Consider the following 22063-nt stretch of genomic DNA (forward strand, 5'->3'; position numbering starts at 1 on the left):
ACAGACATTCACAACAGCGACATATCATAAAACTTTTGCACATATTGTTAAATTATTACTTGTTTTTCAGGCAGTTAAAAAAACACTTGAATTACTTATCCAGTCTCTTGAAATAAAATTATTTTTCAAGCAATGTAACTAACATTGGGCAATATGTTTATTTTTAAATCTAACATTGACAGCCATATCTTAAATCTTGTCAGTCAGCTCTTTTTTCTCTATTTGTATTGTGGCGATTCAAACAACTTGGGATAACAAGTGGTCTCAAAGTCACCGAGCTCACAGAGCTTCAACAACAGATGACAACTTCCTTAGTCCTTCCTTAGTCTTCCTGAAATTGTCAGATTATGAGTGAATAAAAGCATGTTATTAAAAACCCGTTCGTGTTTGTTTGGGAGCTATATTATGTATTTTTCATATGTAAGATATAATGCTGTTTTCCTGCTTACACATCGCACGACTTTATAAGCTAGAAAAACAGGTTTCGATTTGTGTCTTTTTCACATTATCTGGCGAGCCTTGTTTTGTCAAAGAACCAGAGATCATCTCGCTTTCAAAAGACATACTTTGAAAAGACCGCAAATGTATTAGCAAGGGTTAATTGCACTATGGACCGCACAAAGAAATGTAAAATAGTCTTCTTTAGGTGTGAGGGCAGAAGTGGATTGCAGCAGGAATACACAGCAAATGAAAACAAAAAACAGGGCAGGTGAGACGAGTATCCAAACAGTGAGAGATCAGAAAAAGGAAACAATTGTTACGCCCGGGTTTTCAACGCAATTTTTTTAAACTTGCTAATGCATCAGACACATTTCCTGGTGTATTGTGTTTTAAATAAAATAGGAGTGTCTTTCCATGGTATTAGCTCATTGGTATGGTGTAAGTTTTATCTGTACCATACTGTATACAGGTACAGACTTCAAGCTGCACCACTGTATCGCTTTGGCAAGGAGACGGACTATGGCCAAAATCACGAAGACTCTCTCACACCAAATAATGAAGATGAAAGGAAACGGGAAGTCAACACGAGACATTGTACAGCATTTGGCTTTGATGGACATCTTTGTTTGTGAAAGCACAGTGAAACGACATTATAAAGGGGAGAGGAGGCAAAGAGAATCTAAACCGAGGATTCAAAGGTAAATAACTTTCTAAAAATGCTTTTCTTGCATGTAAATACAACTACGCACATTATTTTTATAACTAACTGTTGATCTCTTTTTTTTCAAGTCCTATGGTGCGAGCCATCGACAGACTGATGGATGAAAGTGATGAGCTATCGGCGATGCAAGTTCAAGTTCAAAGACGGCTATGGTCTGACCTCTGTGCGAGCGTGATTCCGACATCGATAAGAAGAGTGCGCAGAAAGCTTGGATGGAGATATAAAAAAAAAACAACTCATGCCCCATGATAAGGGTAAAAAACAAAGAGGAAAGACTCAAATAAGTGCTCCAATGGATTGAACAGGGAGAGGCATTTCATGATTTGCTGGCATTTCATTGCCAGCAGCCATATCACTCTGCAACTCCCAACTGGCAATGTGTTGAAGCTAAACAGGTGTGAGCCTGGTCAGTACCTGGATGGGAGACCTCCTGGGAAAAACTAAGGTTGCTGCTGGGAGAGGTGTTAGTGGGGCCAGCATGGGGCACTCACCCTGTGGTTTGTGTGGGTCCTAATGCCTCAGCATAGTGACGGGGAAACTATACTGTACACAGGTGCTGTCTTTCGGATGAGGTAAAACTGAGGTCCTGACTCTCTGTGGTCATTAAAAATCCCAGGGTGCTTCTTGAAAAGAGTAGGGGTGTAACCCTGGCATCCTGGCCAATTTTCCCATTGGCCCTTACCAATCATGGCCTCCTAATAATCCCCATCTATGAATTGGCTTCATTACTCTGCTCTCCTCCCCACTGATAGCTGGTGTGTGGTGAGTGTTCTGGCGCACTATGGCTGCCGTTGCATCGCCCAGGTGGGGCTGCACATTGGTGGAAGGGATTCCCTTTTAACTGTAAAGTGCTTTCAGTGGAGTGTCCAGAAAAGCGCTATATAAGTGTAAACAATTATTATTATGATGTACTTTTCACTGATGAAACAACAGTAGCTCTGGAACAGTTTTCAACCATGTCATTTTGTAAAAAGGGGAGATATGTGGACAAGCCAAAGCCCAAACATCCACTTAAGGTTCACGTCTAGGGGGGTATATCTAGAAGAGACCTGGGACCACTTCTTATTTTCGAAGGAATAATGGAGTGTGAATTCTTCTAGGAAGTCGCGGTCAAACAGCATGCCGCCCCATACTGTATATCAGAGAGCACTTTGGATCAAGGCACCGTCTCTTTCAAGACAACAATACGAAACACACAGCAGCAAAGGCGAGGCTTATAGCAGAAGGAGTGAACTGGGTGAAAACTCCAGCCGAATCCTCAGATTTAAATCCAATTGAGATGGTATGGCATTTGCTGAAAGACTATATTCAGAAAATTGCTAAACCTAGCACAAAGGGCGGAGTGGTGGCTCTGTGGCTAAGGATCTGCACCTGTGACTGAAAGGTTGTCAGTTCAAATCCTACAGCCAGCAGAGGAATCCTACTCTGTTGGACCCCTGAGCAACACCCTTAGCCCTACCTGCTCCAGGGGCGCTGTACAATGGCAGACCCAGCGCTCTGACCCCAAGCTTCTCTCCATGTCTGTGTCTCCATGGAGAAAAGCTTGGGTATGTGAAAAGATGAATTCCTAATGCAAGAAATTGTATAGGGCTAATAAAGAAACATTATTATTATTACAAAGCAAGAACTGATCAGTGAGATCTACAAGTTCTGGGAGGAAGAACTGATAGAACAAAATTGCAACAATTTTATTAACAGGCTGTTTCGTGTTCTTCCTAGGATTGTTGAGCGGGTGGGGGCATTCGGGAATGTGAGTTATGTGAGTCAGATTATGAATGAATAAAACCATTTTATTAAAAATGTTATAAGGGAGAGTGTCATAAAGAAGACTCCTTGCCCCCATCTTGATTAAAATTTTATTTTATTTTTTCAAAATCTGGCAATGCCAGACAGAATTCACATTCGCTGTAGCCAAAGGGCCTTGCAGATCAGAAAATCAAGGAACGAAACAATTCTCGCGCCCGGCTCCTCAATGGAATCGCTTTAACCTGCTAATGCGTTGATGTAAGAGACAAGATGTAAAAATGGTTAACATAAGTCAGTTCTGCCTGAAAATTAGACTTCTAAGCAATAGGGGTTTATGGCAGGAAAGGGGGTTAACTGATAAGGATTCCAGATGCGAGGGGGCATAATCTTAAACTGACCATTTGGCCAGGGTCTCTTAACTGGCCAAATACCACGACCCCCCCCTTACCATAACACCGAATGACGTCTGAAGCAGCAAGGAAGGACTATATAACCTAAAAGTTTGTACCGGCACATCGAACAATACTTCGGTTTTGTTGTTTCTTGCGGGAAACAAGACTTCGGCTTTATTGTTCCTTACATGCAATACACTCATCTGTTTTACTTCATCTCGGGATCCAGAACCTTATTCTTATACCTTATACCTGCGGCACGTGTTTGTACCACGCACTTTGAATGGCTGCATCTGTATTTCTGATTGAGCGCTGAGTGCAAAGGTTGAATAAGCTTTGGTCCCGCCAACGATTCGGTGTGAAAAAGCACAGCATTAAAGTTTCACAGACAAATGCAGCATGCCGACAAAACCAATTTTAAAAACAACTACGGCACACTACGATTCGCACTGACTCAAAAGTGATCACGACAGATGTTGTTCCCTGCATAACGTTGAAGGGACCAAAGAGCATTGCTGTTAGGAAGAAAAAATTAGGCTTTTTTCTGCCTTGATGTTAAGCTGACAAAGACTATCTTGAAACACCTAGTTCAGTCTCTTGATAGACTGTCAAGCAAAGCTTTTACCCATTGAACTCGCAATAGAAGGATTGTCTTAACCCACAAACACTTAGCAGCAGCGAAATTCAAACCTACCCCTGCAAAGAAATTGGAGCACAAACCCAGCACCTTAGACCACCCAGCCACACTCACAACATCTTACTTTTTCAGAGAACACCGGGTTCAGCTCTAGGTGTGTGACGTGTGGAAATGACTGCACCTTCGTTTTCCGAGATGTTTCCTATCACTTCTTTGTCAGTTAAGAATATAGTTCTTCTTTGGAGCAGGCTTCAGACCTTTTATTTTATTTATAAAGGAGGGCGCATTCAGAAACGTGTAATTCCTGTTTTAGAAATGCTTTGGGCGGTGTGTTTTATATAACGCACAAACAGTATTCTAATTGTATACTGTAGACCTGTGTAGCAATCGTACTGGATGTGACTGGGATTCTGAAATGTTTCTTGAAAAGGTATTTAGGGTTGCTTGAATCTATTATAAAAAAGTGACCCGAAACTTCCAACCTTCCAATCACTGATGTCGCTCTCCCTAAACCTGTACGTGATGTTTTGCTGATGTGCAATGTGCCTTTACTCCTGTATTAAGAATTACCTCTGTTGTCGGGCGGAGTTGAAGGAGAACTACACAGAAAAAGTATGTAACGATAAAATGTTTCTATACTTCAGAATGTCCCTTTAAATCTGTCGGTGTGGGGAGCGGGCAGGTACAGAGCTTTTACAGATGCTCATGATGTTTCTCATGGGGTGTTACCTGCTGTAGCATCTCTCTCCACGCCTTTAGAAAGAAAAGAGTGGCTCCAGTGCAAGGTAAGGTCAGAACAGCTGGTCTGATTGTCTTAGAAAACAAGAAATTAAAATCAACAGGGAAATTAAACAATACAGAAATCAGTGCAGTATACAATAGGAAGCTATCAAACAAAATGCTCAGCAAAAATCGTAGTTGAGTAAATTGGTGTAAAAAAAAATATTTGTAAGCAAAGGAGAGCCCGCACTGCGTGTGAAACACATCAATCGTTCAGCATTTCTGAAATGTTTAATTGAATTGACAAAGAAATCCTCTCCTTAAACTTCAAAAAAGGATTATCTGTGGAGCCAGCAGGCGTAACACTGCAGTTGCCCGTTTCTCACAGGTGTTTGAAGTTGTGGATAACATTTAGCAGGTTTGGCGCCGTGGCTTAGCTGGTTAAGACGCCTCACTAAAAACCAGGAGACCCTGGGTACGAATCCCAGCGGTATCTATTCGTAGACAACAGGCCACTCATTGTCATTATTTATGGAGCTTAATTTAAAGACAACGGGAGAAGCATGAGTTACAGGTTTCTGTAACTGTTTTATATCACTATGTAGCGGTTGGCTCTGTGGCGCAATGGAGAGTGCTTTGGACTTCTAGGCCTTGATAGAATGAAGTCATTCAAAGGTTGTGGATTTGAATCCCACCGGGGTCATGTAACATTTTGATTCAACCTTTCGAAATCCTCTAAGAATTGGTTTTGATCAAGTCAAATAAAGGACTTCTTAAGAGTCCACAGTTGAAAATGAACCAGCAGCCACAAGAAACAAATTAGCACTGGATTGTGATCACATCCTTGCACTGGCTTCCTGTCAACTTCAAAATCCTCATGCTCACCTATAAGGCTCTCCATGGCTTGGCACCTCAGTACCTGTCTGGGTTATCGCCCTACTCCCCACCTCACAACCTTCGCTCTTCTAATTGTGTTTTTCTATCTGTCCCCCAGTCCATCTACACTCTATGGGTGACAGGGCCTTCTCCTGTTTTGCCCCAAAGTGTACACCTACACTCTCACACAGATTTACACTCACAGACACATAACACATTTATACGCACAATCAGACACTCACACACTCACATGTATACACTCACACATGCTATCATCATTAATACTCACATAGACACAGACACTACACACTGACAGACATACCCACACATACACTTACAAATAGAAAACTACACACTGACAGACACCACACACTCACAGACACACACCATACACACACATTCACAGGCAAGCATTCACAGAAACAAATAGACACTACGCATACTCGCAGACACACACTTATAGACACCAAACACTCAGAGACCCCACATGCTCACACACTAACAGCCCACACACGCCCAGACATGCACCTACACACGCACAGCTACCACAAACACACTTATCTACAGATACACAATAACTAACACAAATATAAATACTACTAATACTACCACAGTAACACTATCACTAACACTGACACAAACTACTAATAATAACAGCAATTCTGTTACTAAAACTAACATTACTACTTGTGTTAATACTCTAACAGTAACACTATAATTAGAATTAATATTAACATGAATATGAACATTAAAACTAAAACAATCAGTAGTGCCACTGTCATTAATACTCACATGACACTAGCATTAAAACTACCAGTTGTACTCTCACTAATATTAACATGAAGACACTGGTATTAGTTTTAGTTGCTGCTCGTGACGTCACACTGCTCTCTGTGACAAATGCAAGACACTTAGACGCGTGCAGTGATGGGGCACCTGTCGCCGTGGTTACCATTCTTATGATTTATAAACACTGGAAAACTGCATTTAAACTGCTACTTACATACATTTATTAACTTGAAATAGCATTTTCTAGCTCTAGGATACAGTTACCTAAATAATAATATGAATAATCATTGTTTAATTTCGGTTTGAACATTATTAACCCTAAACGCACTATGGTAATTGGTCGATACAGTCTTTATTAACTGTTCTCTAGATACTTAAACAGGGTCAAGAGAAGAATCAGTACTCACCAATTGGTGAAGTTAATCGATTTTTCTACGGTTCTTCTCCGTGCGCTCCGTGCGCCTCCCGCGCTCTTTCTCTCTCTGATCCCGGTGCTCTGGCTGGTGTCTGTGACATCACAGCGCTTATTCTGACAGAGCAGAGCGCGTCTCTGCTGCTTTTGTGTGTCTTTTTCATGAATGCCAGAGGTACTCGAAATGTTGCAAAAAGAAAAGCGTTTTTTTTTGTTTTGTAAAAAAGTGAGTGCTGATTTTTATTTTATACAGGAAACGCATGCATGTTGAAACACTATTTAAATTCTATAAATAACTGAGAAATAATAAAGCAAGGAAAACATGATATATGTAAAAATACAATTTGATCACATAATTTACTTCATTACCTCTGGTGGTTATATGTTTTTTTTTCTGTTGTGTTTTTTTTCTCTTGTACATGTTTCTTAATCTTCTGGTTGTAGTTAAATTTGTAAATTCTATACGTTTAATAAAAAAAGTTTTAAAAAATAGTGCATCTCTGCTGGAGGAGACTCCTGGTTTTCATACAAATATAACATCTCCAAAAAACTAAACCGGGCTGTGAAGAGAGGCGATTTATAACAGTTGGAGAAGGAGAGCGACAAACCGAGGAATGAAAATCATTAAACAGAAAAAAAATAGTTTACTTCACAGATTAATGCGTTACAAAGCGTACCCGTGTGGAGCAGTAGAGAACAAGCACGAGTCCCTGAAATAAGCGCTTTTAAGGGTTTTACACGAATCATCTGAGTATACATGTAGAAGCCAGGAGGATTAGACTCATGTACTCATGTACTCATTAAAATGTGTATCCTGGTTTTATTTTCACCCAGCTCTCAGCTCTATAGGTAGTCTGATTATTTAAATTAACTGTATAACTGTTACAAGACTTCATCTAATTGTACATTTATAAGACTGTGAGACACTTGTGAGAGCAGTTGAATCCCAGGGCTGATGTAGAATCACCAGAGCACTGCTCAGAGCTACAGACTGGTCAACTGGTCACTATTGTAGTTACGACCATCGGCCTTTGGCTACTAATAATCAATATACTGATCAGAGTGTCAATACTGGTGTTTATTACATAAATACAAAGATAATTCCACACTCACTTGTGTTATAAAACACTTAAAAAACATGTTTGGAGGCTGATATACAGTAAAGAAAGTAATACTGAAGGGCTGGAAGTCCTGGAAAGGGTTAATAGAAACTTCTTGCTTCTGCCCTGGAACAGAGCCCACAGCTGCCAGATCAGTGAGCCCTGAGCCCAGTTCACAGAGAGGAGAACCAGGAGCTCTTTTATGTCTCTAAGAGGGCTGGGAGAAAGGAGAAAAGGGGAAGATGTGACCTGAGTCCAGGCTGTTCTGTCTGATATTGTTCATGTAGCAGCACTGATTGCCTGAATATGTTCTGGTTCTGGATTGTGAGGATAGAGAGCAGTACGGAGTTGAGCTTCTGTCTGAGTGTGAGTCTGAGCTGTGAATCTGACTGAAAAGAGAATAATGATTTTTTTATTCTGTCTCTGAGAATTTTTCTTCTTTGCCAAGTGGTGTTACATCCCCTTCAGATACTCTGCACAGACTGCCAGAAAGAAGAGGAGAGAGAGATGGGCAGATAAAAGCACACACAGCGAGAGAGACATACGTCTTGATTTACTTTGAAGCAAGTGTTCATTTCTTTTATGGAACAAGTTGTTTCTGAACTTCAAGAAATTCATACAACTTCTGAAAGATAAAATACAAATCTTGCTTCTCAGGACAGAAGAAATGCTTCCAAAAAATGCCAGTGATTTTTTCTCCTTTTAACGAAAAGTGGAGAAAAACAACAGCAGTGCATCTCCGTCGGCTTGATTTAGCTTAATACAAGTATTCACTTCCTTTTCTGTAGATTACAGCCTGCGAAAGATTAAATGAAGTTCTTGGTTACTCTTGGTCAGTGCAGAAGAAATACTGCCAGCTGGCAGGAAAATGACAGTATTTTATTTTCTTTAACTACAAACATGTGAGTTGTGAAAAGCAATGGGAATGTGTCCCTGTGCAACTGTTAAATAAAGGGCTGGTGGGTCAAACGCACTCAGGGACGCGCTTCAAATTGTGATGATGTAAACAAAATCTAAAAATTGAAGGGATTTCTTCGCAAACCCTCTTGAATGTTGCAGGAAATCCTCGTGTTTTACTCGTGTGGAACTACAACAAGTAAACAATTAAGTACCTAAGTCAATGTCCAAGAAAACCATCTTCACGTGTGGAATTTTTCTTTAACTGGCTGTTGGGAGAATTCATTTCTACACCCGTTGTATCCTTAGCAAAAATATTTTAAAATTAGAACACAGATTTGTTGGAGAACTTGACAATCCTTGACAATCATTAAATGAGCATTATACAAATGTGTGTTGATATTTTTAATATGTACCTTAATTGTAATATATATATACATAATTGCTTTGATATGGATGTTCATTTGAAGGAATTGAGGAAACTATGAAAGATCGCAGAACAACCAAAGATACATTTGAGCATCTGCTATTGGTAAAGATGAAAGAGTACTGTAAGTGTGAAGCTTGCATACACACGAGAGAAAAAATCAGTTTTAATGCACTTCATTAAACTGATGGTGTGCTTATCAATCGTGCATAAAATGTACATAGCAGAAGATGGTTTCGATCCATTGACCTCTGGGTTATGGGCCCAGCACGCTTCTGCTGCGCCACTCTGCTGACAGTGGCTGCCGAGTGATTCAACAAAACTGCTCTATCTTTGCTTTCTAAAAGTGCGCCCGAGATGAAAAGTCTCAACGGTAAACGCAGACGTCACTTTGAGCACTTGGTCTTTTATAGTACAAATCATCACACACTGCTCTACATGGGCGTGTCTTCAAGATTGTTGAGAACCAAACCTTCTGCTTTCCAAGGCAACTGATTCTTTCGTCGTTAATTCCCAAATCTTCAATGAGAATCAGTGAAACGAAAATCAAACACATGTACATACTGTACTCACGTCGTAGCGTAAACGAAAAATGATGGAAGCATTTGAGAAATAACAGGAGTAGTCTGAACAGCTCCAGCCTATCAACTGCTTTACAAAGTGATCGCTACCTCCACACCCAGTTTATAACACTGAAAATGATTCAGGAAGCACAGCAAAGTTCTAAAACCAGCGAATGCATCTGCATACATAAGATGTCAATTTTTCAAAAGTAAAATCTTCAGCTTTGAAAGATTGTCATTCATACAGTATATACTCATTTTTCTCTTTTTTACATTTTCGAGAAACAAACTGTCTTGTAATTAAGGCTGCATTAGAAAATGTGTATCTTGGTTTGCTAAATTAAAATCGGCACATCCCAGTGGGCAAAAGATGTAGAATATACAGTACGACTATTAAACACATACCAGACGTGTAAATGTGCTCCGTAACTGGTCTAGAATGAAATTCTAATATACGTGTATCGTTATACGTCAATTAGACATCTATGATTATATGTTTATTATACATAAATGGTTGGAGTTCTATTACACTGATAAATTTAGAGGACTATTGTACATATATAAAGATCTATTATACATCAAAGAAAGAATTTTATAGGTGTAGAAACAAGTAAATAAAGCCAATGATTTGTTTTAGAAATTTATTCTTAAAATATACAATTATTCACACCTGAAAAATATATAGTTCAAATTATACATTATATACAATATTGTAATCAACAAATGTCTAATCATCATGAAAAACACAACTAGTAAACTTCAGTTACAAATTCTAGTAACATGGCAATATATATTTATAGTAATGACAAACACAAACTAATTACATGAACACGCTACTATTTAACTCAAAACCACATTTCGATTCAAATATAAATTTTAAAATTTACAACTTCTGTATTTTCACGAAAATATTATTAATATAGGACAAACGCTACTTTCTAATAAAGACAGAAACTGTTTTGTGTCTCATGGTGATCCTCCTCTCGATACTAATGAAATGTTTAATATGATCCCTCGAGAAAAAAAAGGAGTCAATTTCCGCCTGGAATGATTGATGCCCCATCAAACATTCTGTAATATCCCTGGAAGTTTATACAGTAGAATCCTGGTTCGTGGCTTAAATTCAAGGTAAACAAGACTAAGGAAACGAGTTGGAAACTTGATGTCGAAGTGGGATTTAAATCACCCGGAACATTTCACTACATTGGGCAGTATGTGCAAGAGAGCAATGTCTGGTGTCCCTTCGATAGCTCAGTCGGTAGAACGGAGGAGTGTAGACTCAATGGGGAATCCTTAGGTTGCTGGTTTGATTCTGGCTTGAAGAAAGGTGCTTTTTGTGTACTTTAATCAAAGAGTTAAAAGAGCGAATCTGTTTCATTCAGACATTGATCAAAAGCTCAATAAACGACGAAGCAGAGGCTCCTGTTCCGAATTCAGCCCACGTCTGATTGTCTTGCTTTGGCCAAGATCTGATCTTTGTATTAAGGGACTACACTGTCTGCTTTGTAATTCAAAAATACATACAAATGTCAAGTTTTTTTGTAGATATAAAGGTGTTCTCTGTTTTCAAAGGATAATTGGCATAATGATTTGGTATTGATTTTGTATCGTTGTATTATAAAGTTTGTGCTTTCTGTGTTTTTATCGTATTGTGAACTTATTTTTTAAACAAATGCTTACAAAGGCAGACACGGCACACATCTGTTTATACCAGCGGTGAATTGTACATTTTTATTAAGTACAATCTACTGTGCACTTCTGGGAGTATAACAGGTTCGATATAAAGTGGCAAAAATATAAAAGGGGAAAATACCCCAGACTGCGTGTAAAGCCCTCGTTGTGACTGTTTTAGATAAAAATGGCGTACTGTGCACGAAATGTTGCAGAAACACAATCTGATATTTTGATCATTATTATTTTAATAATTTGATCAAATTGAGGCCCAGGTCCCTATCCCTCGGGAGGAGGATCAGAATACCTCCTGGGTATCCCTGCCTGTCGTAAGAGGCGACTAAAAGGGTTGTGTCAGGAAGGGCATCCGACGTAAAACCATCTTGCCAAAACCATGGTTGCAAAGAACACAAAGCACATACCGGATCGGCCGGGGCCCGGGTTAACAACGTCCGCCATTAGTGCTGTGTCCCAACAGGGTACTAATGGAAATTATGCTACTGTGGGGAAAACTGTAGAGTGGGGGCTACAGAAAAGAAACAAGGTGAAGGGGCCTGGAAGGAATGTTAAGTCAATGAGAGTGGGGACCATGACAGGGAGAGGGAGAGCATTGGTTGAAACTATGGCAAGGAGAAAAGTGGAGATCTTGTGTGTGCAAGAAACCAAGTGGAAAGGAAACAGCTCAAGACACCTAGGAGAGGGATACAAGATTCTATATGCTGGAAAGAGTACAAAAATGAATGGAGTGGGTGTGATAGTGTGCAAAGACCTAGCAGACAAGATAGTGAGGGTGGTTAGACACTCAGACAGGATTATCAATGTACAGGTGGCTTTTGAGAGTGGGTTATGGAATATCATCTCTGTATATGCACCACAGGTAGGAAGACCACAGGAGGAAAAGGATAGCTTTTTGGAAGATCTCAAAGAAGTGGTTAGCAGAATCCCAGGAAATGAAATGGTGGTAATTGGAGGAGACTTCAATGCACATTTAGGAGAGAAATGCCCAGATTATCCAGATGAACATGGTCAGAGAGGGCTAGGAGAGAGAAATGAAGAAGGAGGAAGGCTACTAGAAACACTCCAAGCTCTTGAATTGTTTGCAGTGAACACAGGGTTCACGAAGAATTATGAGCAAAAGGTGACATACAGGAGTGGAGGCCATGATACCCAAATAGATTACATATTAGTGAGAAGAATTGATAGAGCGAAAGTCCAAGATGCTAAAGTCCTGCCCTATGAGGCTGTTACCAGACAACACAGGCTACTGGTGATGGACATCACAATATTGAAGGAGCGAAGAATAAGGCAGAGAAAACACCCAGCACGAACAAAAGTGTGGAAACTGAGAGAAAACAAAGTAGATTTCAACAGGCTGGTGAAAGAAATGAAAAACAACACAGAGGAAACAGAGGAGCCTTCAGTTGAAGAAGAGTGGACTGAGATGAGCCACATCCTAGAAGAGGCTGCTACCAGGGTTTGTGGAAAGACAAGAGGAGGCAGACCGAGGGAAAATGAAGAGTGGTGGTGGGATATGGAAGTTCAGGAAACACTGAAGGAAAAGAAAAAAGCATACAAGGCACTGAAAGATGGCACTGGAGAATTACAAGAATATGAGAGACTAAAGAAGGTAGCAAAAAGAAGTGTAGCAAGAGCAAAGGAAAGAGCCTGGAAAGAATGGTATGAGAAACTTGAAACAAAGGAAGGAGAGGACCAAATCTACAAGATTGCTAAACATAGAGCGGGACAGAAAAAAGATATTATCCGGGTGGCGGTACTCAAGGATGGAGAAGGCAGAGTCTTGATTAAAGAAGAACAGATCAAGCAAAGATGGCTGGAGTACTTCAAAAATCTGTTAAATGTAGAAAATGAGAGGGAGAACCTAGTGGAGGCAGACGTAGTGTGTGGACCAATCCAAGAAATTTCAGTAAAGGAAGTGACAGAAGCTATCAAAGAGATGAAAGTGGGCAAAGCAACTGGACCATCAGGAATAGCAGCAGAACACTTTAAGAACCTCGATGAAGAGGGGATTCAGTGGCTGACGAGATTGCTAAACAATATTGCAAAGGAAGAGAGAATTCCAGAAGAATGGACAAAAAGCAGTATGGTTACCATCTACAAGGAGAAAGGAGACCCAATGGAGTGTAAAAACTATAGAGGAATAAAACTTCTGGAACATGGATTGAAAATCCTGGAAAAAATTCTGGACAAGAGACTCAGGAAGATAATCAGGATCCACAACTCACAATTTGGATTCTCAGCGGGGAAAAGCACAACAGATGCCATTTTTGTGATGAGACAGTTACAGGAGAAGACACTAGAGAAAGGGAAAAAGCTGTATGTGGCCTTTCTGGACTTGGAGAAGGCATATGACCGTGTGCCCAGAGAGGTGGTGTATTGGTGCTTGAGGAAGAAAGGAGTACCAGAAAGCATGGTGAAGTTAGTTCAAGCAACCTATAGAGATACAACTACAAAGATGATAACACAACAGGGAGAGACAAAAGAGTTTGAAATCACAGTTGGAGTACACCAAGGATCAGCACTAAGTCCTTTCCTTTTCATAAACATTATTGACACACTGACAGAGGAGGTAAGAACAGAAGTGCCTTGGGAACTCATCTTTGCTGATGATGTGGCACTGATGGCAGACTCAGAAGTAGAACTACAGGAGAAAGTGTTCAAATGGCAGAGGAGTCTGGAAAAGGGTGGACTGAAAATGAATGCAGAAAAATCTGAAATAATGGTAATGGAGAGAAGAGGAGATACTATGACCAATGTTGAGGAGACAAATGGAGGAAAACTGAAACAAGTTGATGACTTTAAATACCTTGGATCAAAACTGGTAAAGGGAGGAGAAACACTGGAGGCAGTAAAACAAAGAGTGAAAGCTGGATGGAACAAGTGGAGAGAAATAACTGGAATAATCTGTGACAGGAAAATTCCCAGAAAGTTAAAGTGCAAAATGTACAAGACTGTGATTAGACCTGTATTACTATATGGAGCTGAATGCTTGGCAGTTGGAAAGAGGGAAGAGAACTTGATGAGAAGAACTGAAATGAAGATGTTGAGATGGATTCTGCAGATTTCAATGAAGGATAAGATCAGAAATGAAGAAATCCGTAGACGATGTAGGGTGGTGGATGTGGTTGAGAAGATGCGAGAAGCGAGGTTACGGTGGTATGGACATATCATGAGGAGGGACGTTGAGGAAGTAACAAAGAGGGTAATGGAATTTGAGGTGGAAGGTAACAGAGGAAGAGGCAGGCCTAGAAAGAGATGGATAGATTGTGTGAGAAAAGATATGGAGGTATGTGAAGTGAGTGAGGAAGATGTGCTCGACAGAGACAAATGGAGAAGAGCAACCAAAGCAGCTGACCCCAGGACAGTCTGGGACTAAGGCTGTGAAAAAGAAGAAGAAGAAGAAGAAGAAGAAGAAGAGATAGATGCGTTTGCTGTAGATCCCAAAGACCCTAGTGTGTTTGTGACACACAGAAAAAACTGCACACACACAGCTGTTGCCTCACTGACTGATCTGGGATTCCACTGAGCAACAGAGACATCAACACACACTGAGAGCCCTGGAGATACAGAACAGGGGCTAATTCATACCTGGTGTTTTGGAAAAGGGAACAGCTGAAGAAGGGAAACCTGTGAAACAAACAGAGAGAGAGAAAACAGACTGTGAACCATGTGTGAGAGGTGCAGTTTAGCACCAGAAATGAAACTAGAATTAAAACAGCACTGATGTGATTAAGACAGTCTTCAATCTCTCTTTACCTGCTCCAGGTGAATCTCTGGTCATATTTGAGTCTGTAAAACAGAAGAAAGGAGCTCATTTCTATCCACAGGAGTGATGTTTCACCAGTGCAGGGTCAGTTGTGTGTGGGGCTCAACTGTACATAACATCTGTAATTATTGACTTTCTGAGACTCACTTTCTTTTCAGCCTCCTGTTAAATAGGGCTCCATTAATTAAACTAATTAAACAGTTCAGGTGTTAATTACGGGATACTGAGATCCAATACTTTCTTTCATTTTTAGGACAGTGATCTCAATATAAATGTAAAACAGATTTATGTCCACAGTGAATTGTTGTACCTAATCATCTGAAAAAAAATGACAATGAAAATGATTACCCCTTTAGTTAATATTTGAGTTATATATGATATGATTCAAATACGCTCACATGCTTTAAGGAATATATTTTTACTGGCAGCGTGTAACAGAGCAGGTATTCAGTAAATCATGAAGACAGTGTGCTGCTGTGTGTAAGCACATGATTTTTAAACATAATTCTCACCAGAGCAGGTGACTCCTGCGTCCTGTCCATGAGAGCACCCTGCTCTGCCCCATGTAGAGACAGCACAGTGTGAGAGACGGCTCTCATTGCCCCGGCACTCAAACACATCAGCCCTTACTGGTCCACTGCCCTGTCCAAACCAGGCCTGTCCTGGTGCTGGTACAGCCTCCCCACATCCCAGCTGCTGGCAGAGAACACTGGCATCTCTCAGGTCCCAGTAGAGGTCACACACTGTCCCCCAGTCCCTGAAGAGCCACTGTAACTCCACTCGGCCAGAGCAGGAGTCAGAGCCGTTCGCCAGCCTGAACCCTGTGTATCCTGCACACCGGACAGGGGAGAGAGCAGAGACAAAGTGTCACAACACAACAACCAGCAATAACCCTTCAAGTATCCTTACAATACTGAGCTTTAAATTACTGTCATATAAGTATCTCACTAACATGTTACTGTTCAATCCAATTCAATCTGAAATACTTTCTTCATCAGCAAGGCTGGTAATTTATGGTTTAATTAAGTTACTGTTGATCAGAAGATCATCGTATTGAGTTTTCATGGTTAAACACCAATCCCCAGTATTGAATCAGAGCTATAGCAACAGTTATTTGTTTCTCTTCTAAGCTTCAGTTTTGAGCTCCATTAAAAACAAAATGAAATGAATTATCCCCCTCTTACCAAAACACTCCAGTCCCACATCGTTCTCATGGGTGCAGCTCTGTGTCTTTGTGGAGGACTTTGGACAGAAGAACAGGTGCGATTCACTTCCCTGGCACTGAAACTCCTCTGTCCAGACCTGTCCCACCCCCTTCCCAAAATGAGCCCCCTTCAGCACCTGTGAGGGAACCCCACAGTCCAGCTCTCGACAGACAACTTCTGCATCCTGCCAGTTAAAGTCAGAGTCACACACTGAGCCCCAGGTCTCTCCATGCTGCACTTCCAGTCTCCCAGAGCAGAGATCACTGCCTCCAACCACTCTGACCCCTCGATGAGCTGGAATTTCAGAACAATAACAGAGATCACTGTCCCTGACCTTTCTGACCCCTCAATGAGCTGGAATATCAGAACAATAACAGAGATCACTGTCCCTGACCACCCGATATGCTTGAATATAAGAAAAGATAGGAAGAGAGAGCAGTAATAGAGAGTGAGTATTCATTATTTTAACAAAATTGTGAGGAATTCTAAAGAATACTAAAACTATACACTGTTTTGGAATTTTGGGAAATTGCTCAGCCAAAAATTAATCTGTAAATTATCAAGCACACATTCACTGCAGATCAAGTCACTTCCACAGAAACACTGAGAGATCAATGAAAAATAAGTAAAATGACCAGAACCTCTGCGCACCCCACTGTGTCATAGGAGCTGACATCCTAGAACTCTGGGCTTCAAAGTGGGAATTTGGTTGTGAAACACAAGTAATTGACCTGCAGATATCTGAGACCCTGAACCAAGATGAAGAACACATTCTACCCCAAAGCTTCCTGATAAACTTGAAGAAAACCTGGGAACTAAACAATGTCCTTCAATATAAAGCAGAAATGAACACTCACATATAAAAAATAAAGGGAATTGGATTCAAAAATTGTAAATTATTTTTAATAAAGTTGTTTTAGACACCACGTCCAAAGTGGTGCAGAGGTTATAGAAAACCAAGCCTAACATGGTCCAGCTGTTGCAGCTGGACTGCCTGACCTGCCCCCTGACAAAAACTGTGAACAGGACTGTCACAACCTGGCACTGCAGGAGCAGGACAGTCAGACCTGGGCACTGACACCCACTCTGGACAAGACCAGGACTGTCACAGCCTGGCACTGCTGGAGCAGGACTGTCTGACCTGGGCGCTGACACACACTCTGGACAAGACCAGGACTGTCACAGCCTGGCACTGCTGGAGCAGGACTGTCTGACCTGGGCACTGACACACACTCTGGACAAGACCAGGACTGTCACAGCCTGGCACTGCTGGAGCAGGACTGTCAGACCTGGGAACTGACAGACACTCTGGACAAGACCAGGACTGTCACAACCTGGCACTGCTGGAGCAGGACTATCTGACCTGGGCGCTGACACACACTCTGGACAAGACCAGGACTGTCACAGCCTGGCACTGCTGGAGCAGGACTGTCTGACTTGGGCACTGACACACACTCTGGACAAGACCAGGACTGTCACAGCCTGGCACTGCTGGAGCAGGACTATCTGACCTGGGCACTGACAGACACTCAGGACAAGACCAGGACTGTCACAGCCTGGCACTGCTGGAGCAGGACTGTCTGACTTGGGCACTGACACACACTCTGGACAAGACCAGGACTGTCACAGCCAGGCACTGCTGGAGCAGGACTGTCTGACCTGGGCACTGACAGACACTCAGGACAAGACCAGGACTGTCATAGCCTGACACTGCTGGAACAGGACAGTCTGACCTGGGCACTGACACACACTCTGGACAAGACCAGGACTGTCACAGTCTGGCACTGCTAGAGCAGGACTGTCTGACCTGGGCACTGACACACACTCTGGACAATATGAAAACACACATTAGCTGAGGGCAAGACACAGTAAAGAGAAATAGACCCTGAGGAAGTATAGGCTCAATTACCGAAGCTCACTTCTATTAAGATTAATAGAAACAGTATTATTCTTCATGTATTTACAGTATATATTGGCTACAGATGTGTGCATATGTGACCTTATTTCAGGTACAGTGCCTACATATTATTTTCTAATTTGTAAAGGGATGAGCATGTGGACACAAGACAAGATTGTGATTTCTGTCAAACCCATGAAGATTGATCTGCCATACTCAGTCACCTGTAAGGTGACATTTAAAAGCAGGAAGCAGTTCACCCAGATGAGATGGGAGCAGAAGGAAGGGACTGATCACTTTTGAGAAAGTTATTAAAGAGCTGGTAAGCAGCTTAACTGCCTGTTGTATTCCTTCATGTGAAGATGCTCATTCAAATGTTTAGCTTTAGTTTTTTTTGTTTTTGGGTTGTTTTTATTGTTCTGTAAATAATTAAACACTACTTTGGAAATGAAGGCTTTATTTGTGTTCATCCAAATAGCTGCCTGTATACTTCTGGGTTTGACACTAACTTACAAAGCGTTTTAATTTTCTGAAACCTCAACCCTGGAAAACATAAAACAGAGGGAGAGGGACATTTTTCCCTAGAGAAACAGATGTTATATCAGATTTTTTAGTTATTTTTTAAGAATGTGAATGTATTCATGATGTATTTAAAACATTCCATACCGTATGTACACTGAGAACTGAGGGCACCTTTGCTAAAGGATTGTAGGAATATGGAACAGGTTACCAGATATCCCAGCTTTCTTGAAGAAACAGTTGATGAGATCTTTGGATCAATACTGACTACCAAATGGACCAGGAAGCTGAGAGATCTCCTCTACTTTGTAATTTACATTTTGAGAATACATATCAGTCATATTGTTTTTATTCTATAGTTTTTATTTCTATAGTTTTTAGATATTGTAGTAACTAATTTGTTTCACTCAATCTCACAGAATGCGGTCATTGTTGTTATGTTTGTAAATATATCAGAGAAAAGCAACTGATGTTCAATGTCAATGCTGTAATTCTTTGATCAATACAGCTCTTTGAATCTGAATTTAAATAGAGAAAAGGGAGAAGTAAGAGAGACACAGCAGAACTGTAAGTGAAAATGATCCTGATGAATTACAAGGAGGACAAACTGGAGTTTTCAAATCAAGACCAAGAATAAATTTGTTTATACTGATCTATCGGTCACATACTGTAAATTTATTTGTAGATTTATAGCCTTATGATCAAACTCTGTCCTTTGGCCTCTTTATTGGTCAATTGTAAAACCTAACAGGAATCATACAAGTGGGGTTGGGGGTTTCAGACAGTTTTCAATATGTTTTCTACACACTGCAGGAAATACAATCCAGAAGGAGAAAAGACACACAGTGACAGGGAGGAGTGCTGTCACAGCTCTCAGCAGGACAGGAGCAATAAGAATGGGAGGATGGACAGATGGATCGTGATGATGGACTCTAGATAAATAGAGGAGTTTTAATTCTCCTCAAGCTGGAGACTGGAGAGAGTCTGTGTCTCTTACCTGAACACCTCACTCCAGCATCATAGGCATGAGGAACGCTATACTGCTTCACTTCATCTTTTCCACAGTCCCTCAGTGCAGACTCTGATCCGCTGCAGGAAACCTCACTCAGCAAGACTGATCCAGACCCTGGTCCGAAGTAAGCTCCTCCTGGTGCTGAAACAGCAGATCCACAGCCCAGCTGTCTGCACACCACTGCAGCATCTTCCAGATCCCAGAGACTGTCATAAACTGTCCCCCACTCTCCACCATGATACACCTCCACTGTCCCCTCACAGGGACTGGCACCATTCACCAGCCTCACATCAGCACTGCCTGCAGAGAGAGAGAAACAATCCCTATCACCACGTCTACAGGATATTTTTATACTAAGACATTTTAGAAGCACATCTGGAATTTGTATTTTGTTTTACCTGTTTGATTGGATTGCTAGTCTCTCCCATGGCGAACAAGAGACAGTGGAGTGACAGAAAGTCCACCAGCAGCCATCTTACCTCTCCCTCCACACACCTGTGCCCAGATCCTGTTATATATCTCTCTGTCCATATCACTGTGTGACTGTAGAGGGCTGTTCTGCTGTGGTTACTACAGTGGACAGTGGATGTAAAGACTGTGCTCATGTGTTTCTAAAAGCTGTGGTTAGTACAGTGGACAGTGGCTGTAATGACGGTGTTCCTCAGTTTCTAGAAGCTGTGGTCAGTAGAGTGGACAGTGGTTGTAATGACTGTGTTCCTGTGTTTCTAGAAAATGTGGTCTGTATAGTGGTCAGTGGCTGTAATGATGGTCTTCCTGTGTTTCTAGAAGCTGTGTTTAGTACAGTGAACAGTGGTTGTAATGACGATGTTCCTGGGTTTCTGGAAGCTGTGGTCAGTACAATGGACAGTGGCTGTAATGACGGCGTTCTGTGTTTCTGGAAGCTGTGGTCAGTACAATGGACAGTGGCTGTAATGACTGCATTCCTGTGTTTCTGGAAGCTGTGGTCAGTAGAGTGGACAGTGGCTGTAATGACTGTGCTCCTGTGTTTCTGGAAGCTGTGGTCAGTACAGTGGACAGTGCCTGTAATGAGTGTGTTCCTGTGTTTCTGGGAGTTGTGGTCAGTACAGTGGACAGTGCCTGTAATGAGTGTGTTCCTGTGTTTCTGGAAGCTGTGGTCAGGACAGTGGACAGTGGCTGTAATGAGTGTGTTCCTGTGTTTCTAGGAGCTGTGGTCAGTAAACTGGACAGTGGCTGTAATGACTGCATTCCTGTGTTTCTGGAAGCTGTGGTCAGTACAGTGGCTGTAATGATTGTGCTCCTGTGTTTCTGGAAGTGGTCAGTTGGCTGTAATGATGGTCTTCCTGTGTTTCAGGAAGCTGTGGTCAGTAGAGTGGTCAGTGGCTGTAATGAGTGTGTTCCTGTGTTTCTAGAAGTTGTGGTCAGTACAGTGGTCAGTGGCTGTAATGACTGTGTTCCTATGTTTCTAGGAGCTGTGGTCAGTATAGTGGACAGTGGCTGTAATGACTGTGCTCCTATGTTTCTGGAAGCTGTGGTCAGTACAGTGGACAGTGGCTGTGGTGTCAGAAGGCTGAATGACTGAAACCAGGTTTGGTGTATCTGGTGTATCTGGGTCTCAGGCCCCACATGTACTTAGCAGTGGGCACTGACCGCATGTCTGTATCAAGTAAGAGATTTAAACACTAATAAGTCTTTTCAACAGTCTACTTTGAAAATAAGTTATAAAATCCAAAACAGAATCTTATTTTCTTAATAGATTGATGCTTCACAACTTTTGCTGAAATATGTGAAGTGTAATGCTGCAGAAAGTTGGAAAATCTGCAGCTGGAGATATAATTGAAACCCAGGCGATGGACTTTGAGCTCTTTCAGAGGTTGAATGATCAGGGAATATCAGATCGAATGCAGGCTGCTGGGCTGAATGAAAAAGGTGAGCAGAAAGAAACAATAAAGAGGGACACCCGTCTCCCAGCTGAAATAAAGAAAAGAAAGGCTGGAGAGTCAGCGAGGAAAAGGAAAGAATTAAAACAGAGAAAATATTTCAGGATCGAAGAGCAGGAGTAGTGAGAAATTAAAATAACCGAGTGATAAACTTGACTATGAGAGGAATGCGATCGCTAGGTTCACAAGGTTTAGCTCTATTGATGGAGATTTGGTGTTCTGAACAGTTTCAAATAAAGAGGTGATTAGTGTGACTGGGAGCCTGAATGAAAGACTGAAGGTTTAATTGAAAGACGTCCTGAACCAGTCTGAATGACAGGGTGAGTGCTCGAGGG

General features: G+C 41.4%; 1 protein-coding gene across 1 annotated transcript in view; it reads right to left on the minus strand.

Moving 5' to 3' along the window:
- Positions 1–22063, minus strand: part of LOC148668230 (antigen WC1.1-like) — an 85211-nt gene that overhangs the window by 56804 nt on the left and 6344 nt on the right. Inside the window, exon 2 of the mRNA XM_088632938.1 lies at positions 15689–16006. Coding sequence (XP_088489064.1) covers positions 15689–16006 — 318 coding nt within the window. The remainder of the gene's footprint in view (positions 1–15688; positions 16007–22063) is intronic.

Source organism: Lepisosteus platostomus, chromosome 5, assembly GCF_059453375.1.
Source record: "Lepisosteus platostomus isolate fLepPlt1 chromosome 5, fLepPlt1.hap1, whole genome shotgun sequence".
NCBI classification, from domain to species: domain Eukaryota; kingdom Metazoa; phylum Chordata; class Actinopteri; order Semionotiformes; family Lepisosteidae; genus Lepisosteus; species Lepisosteus platostomus.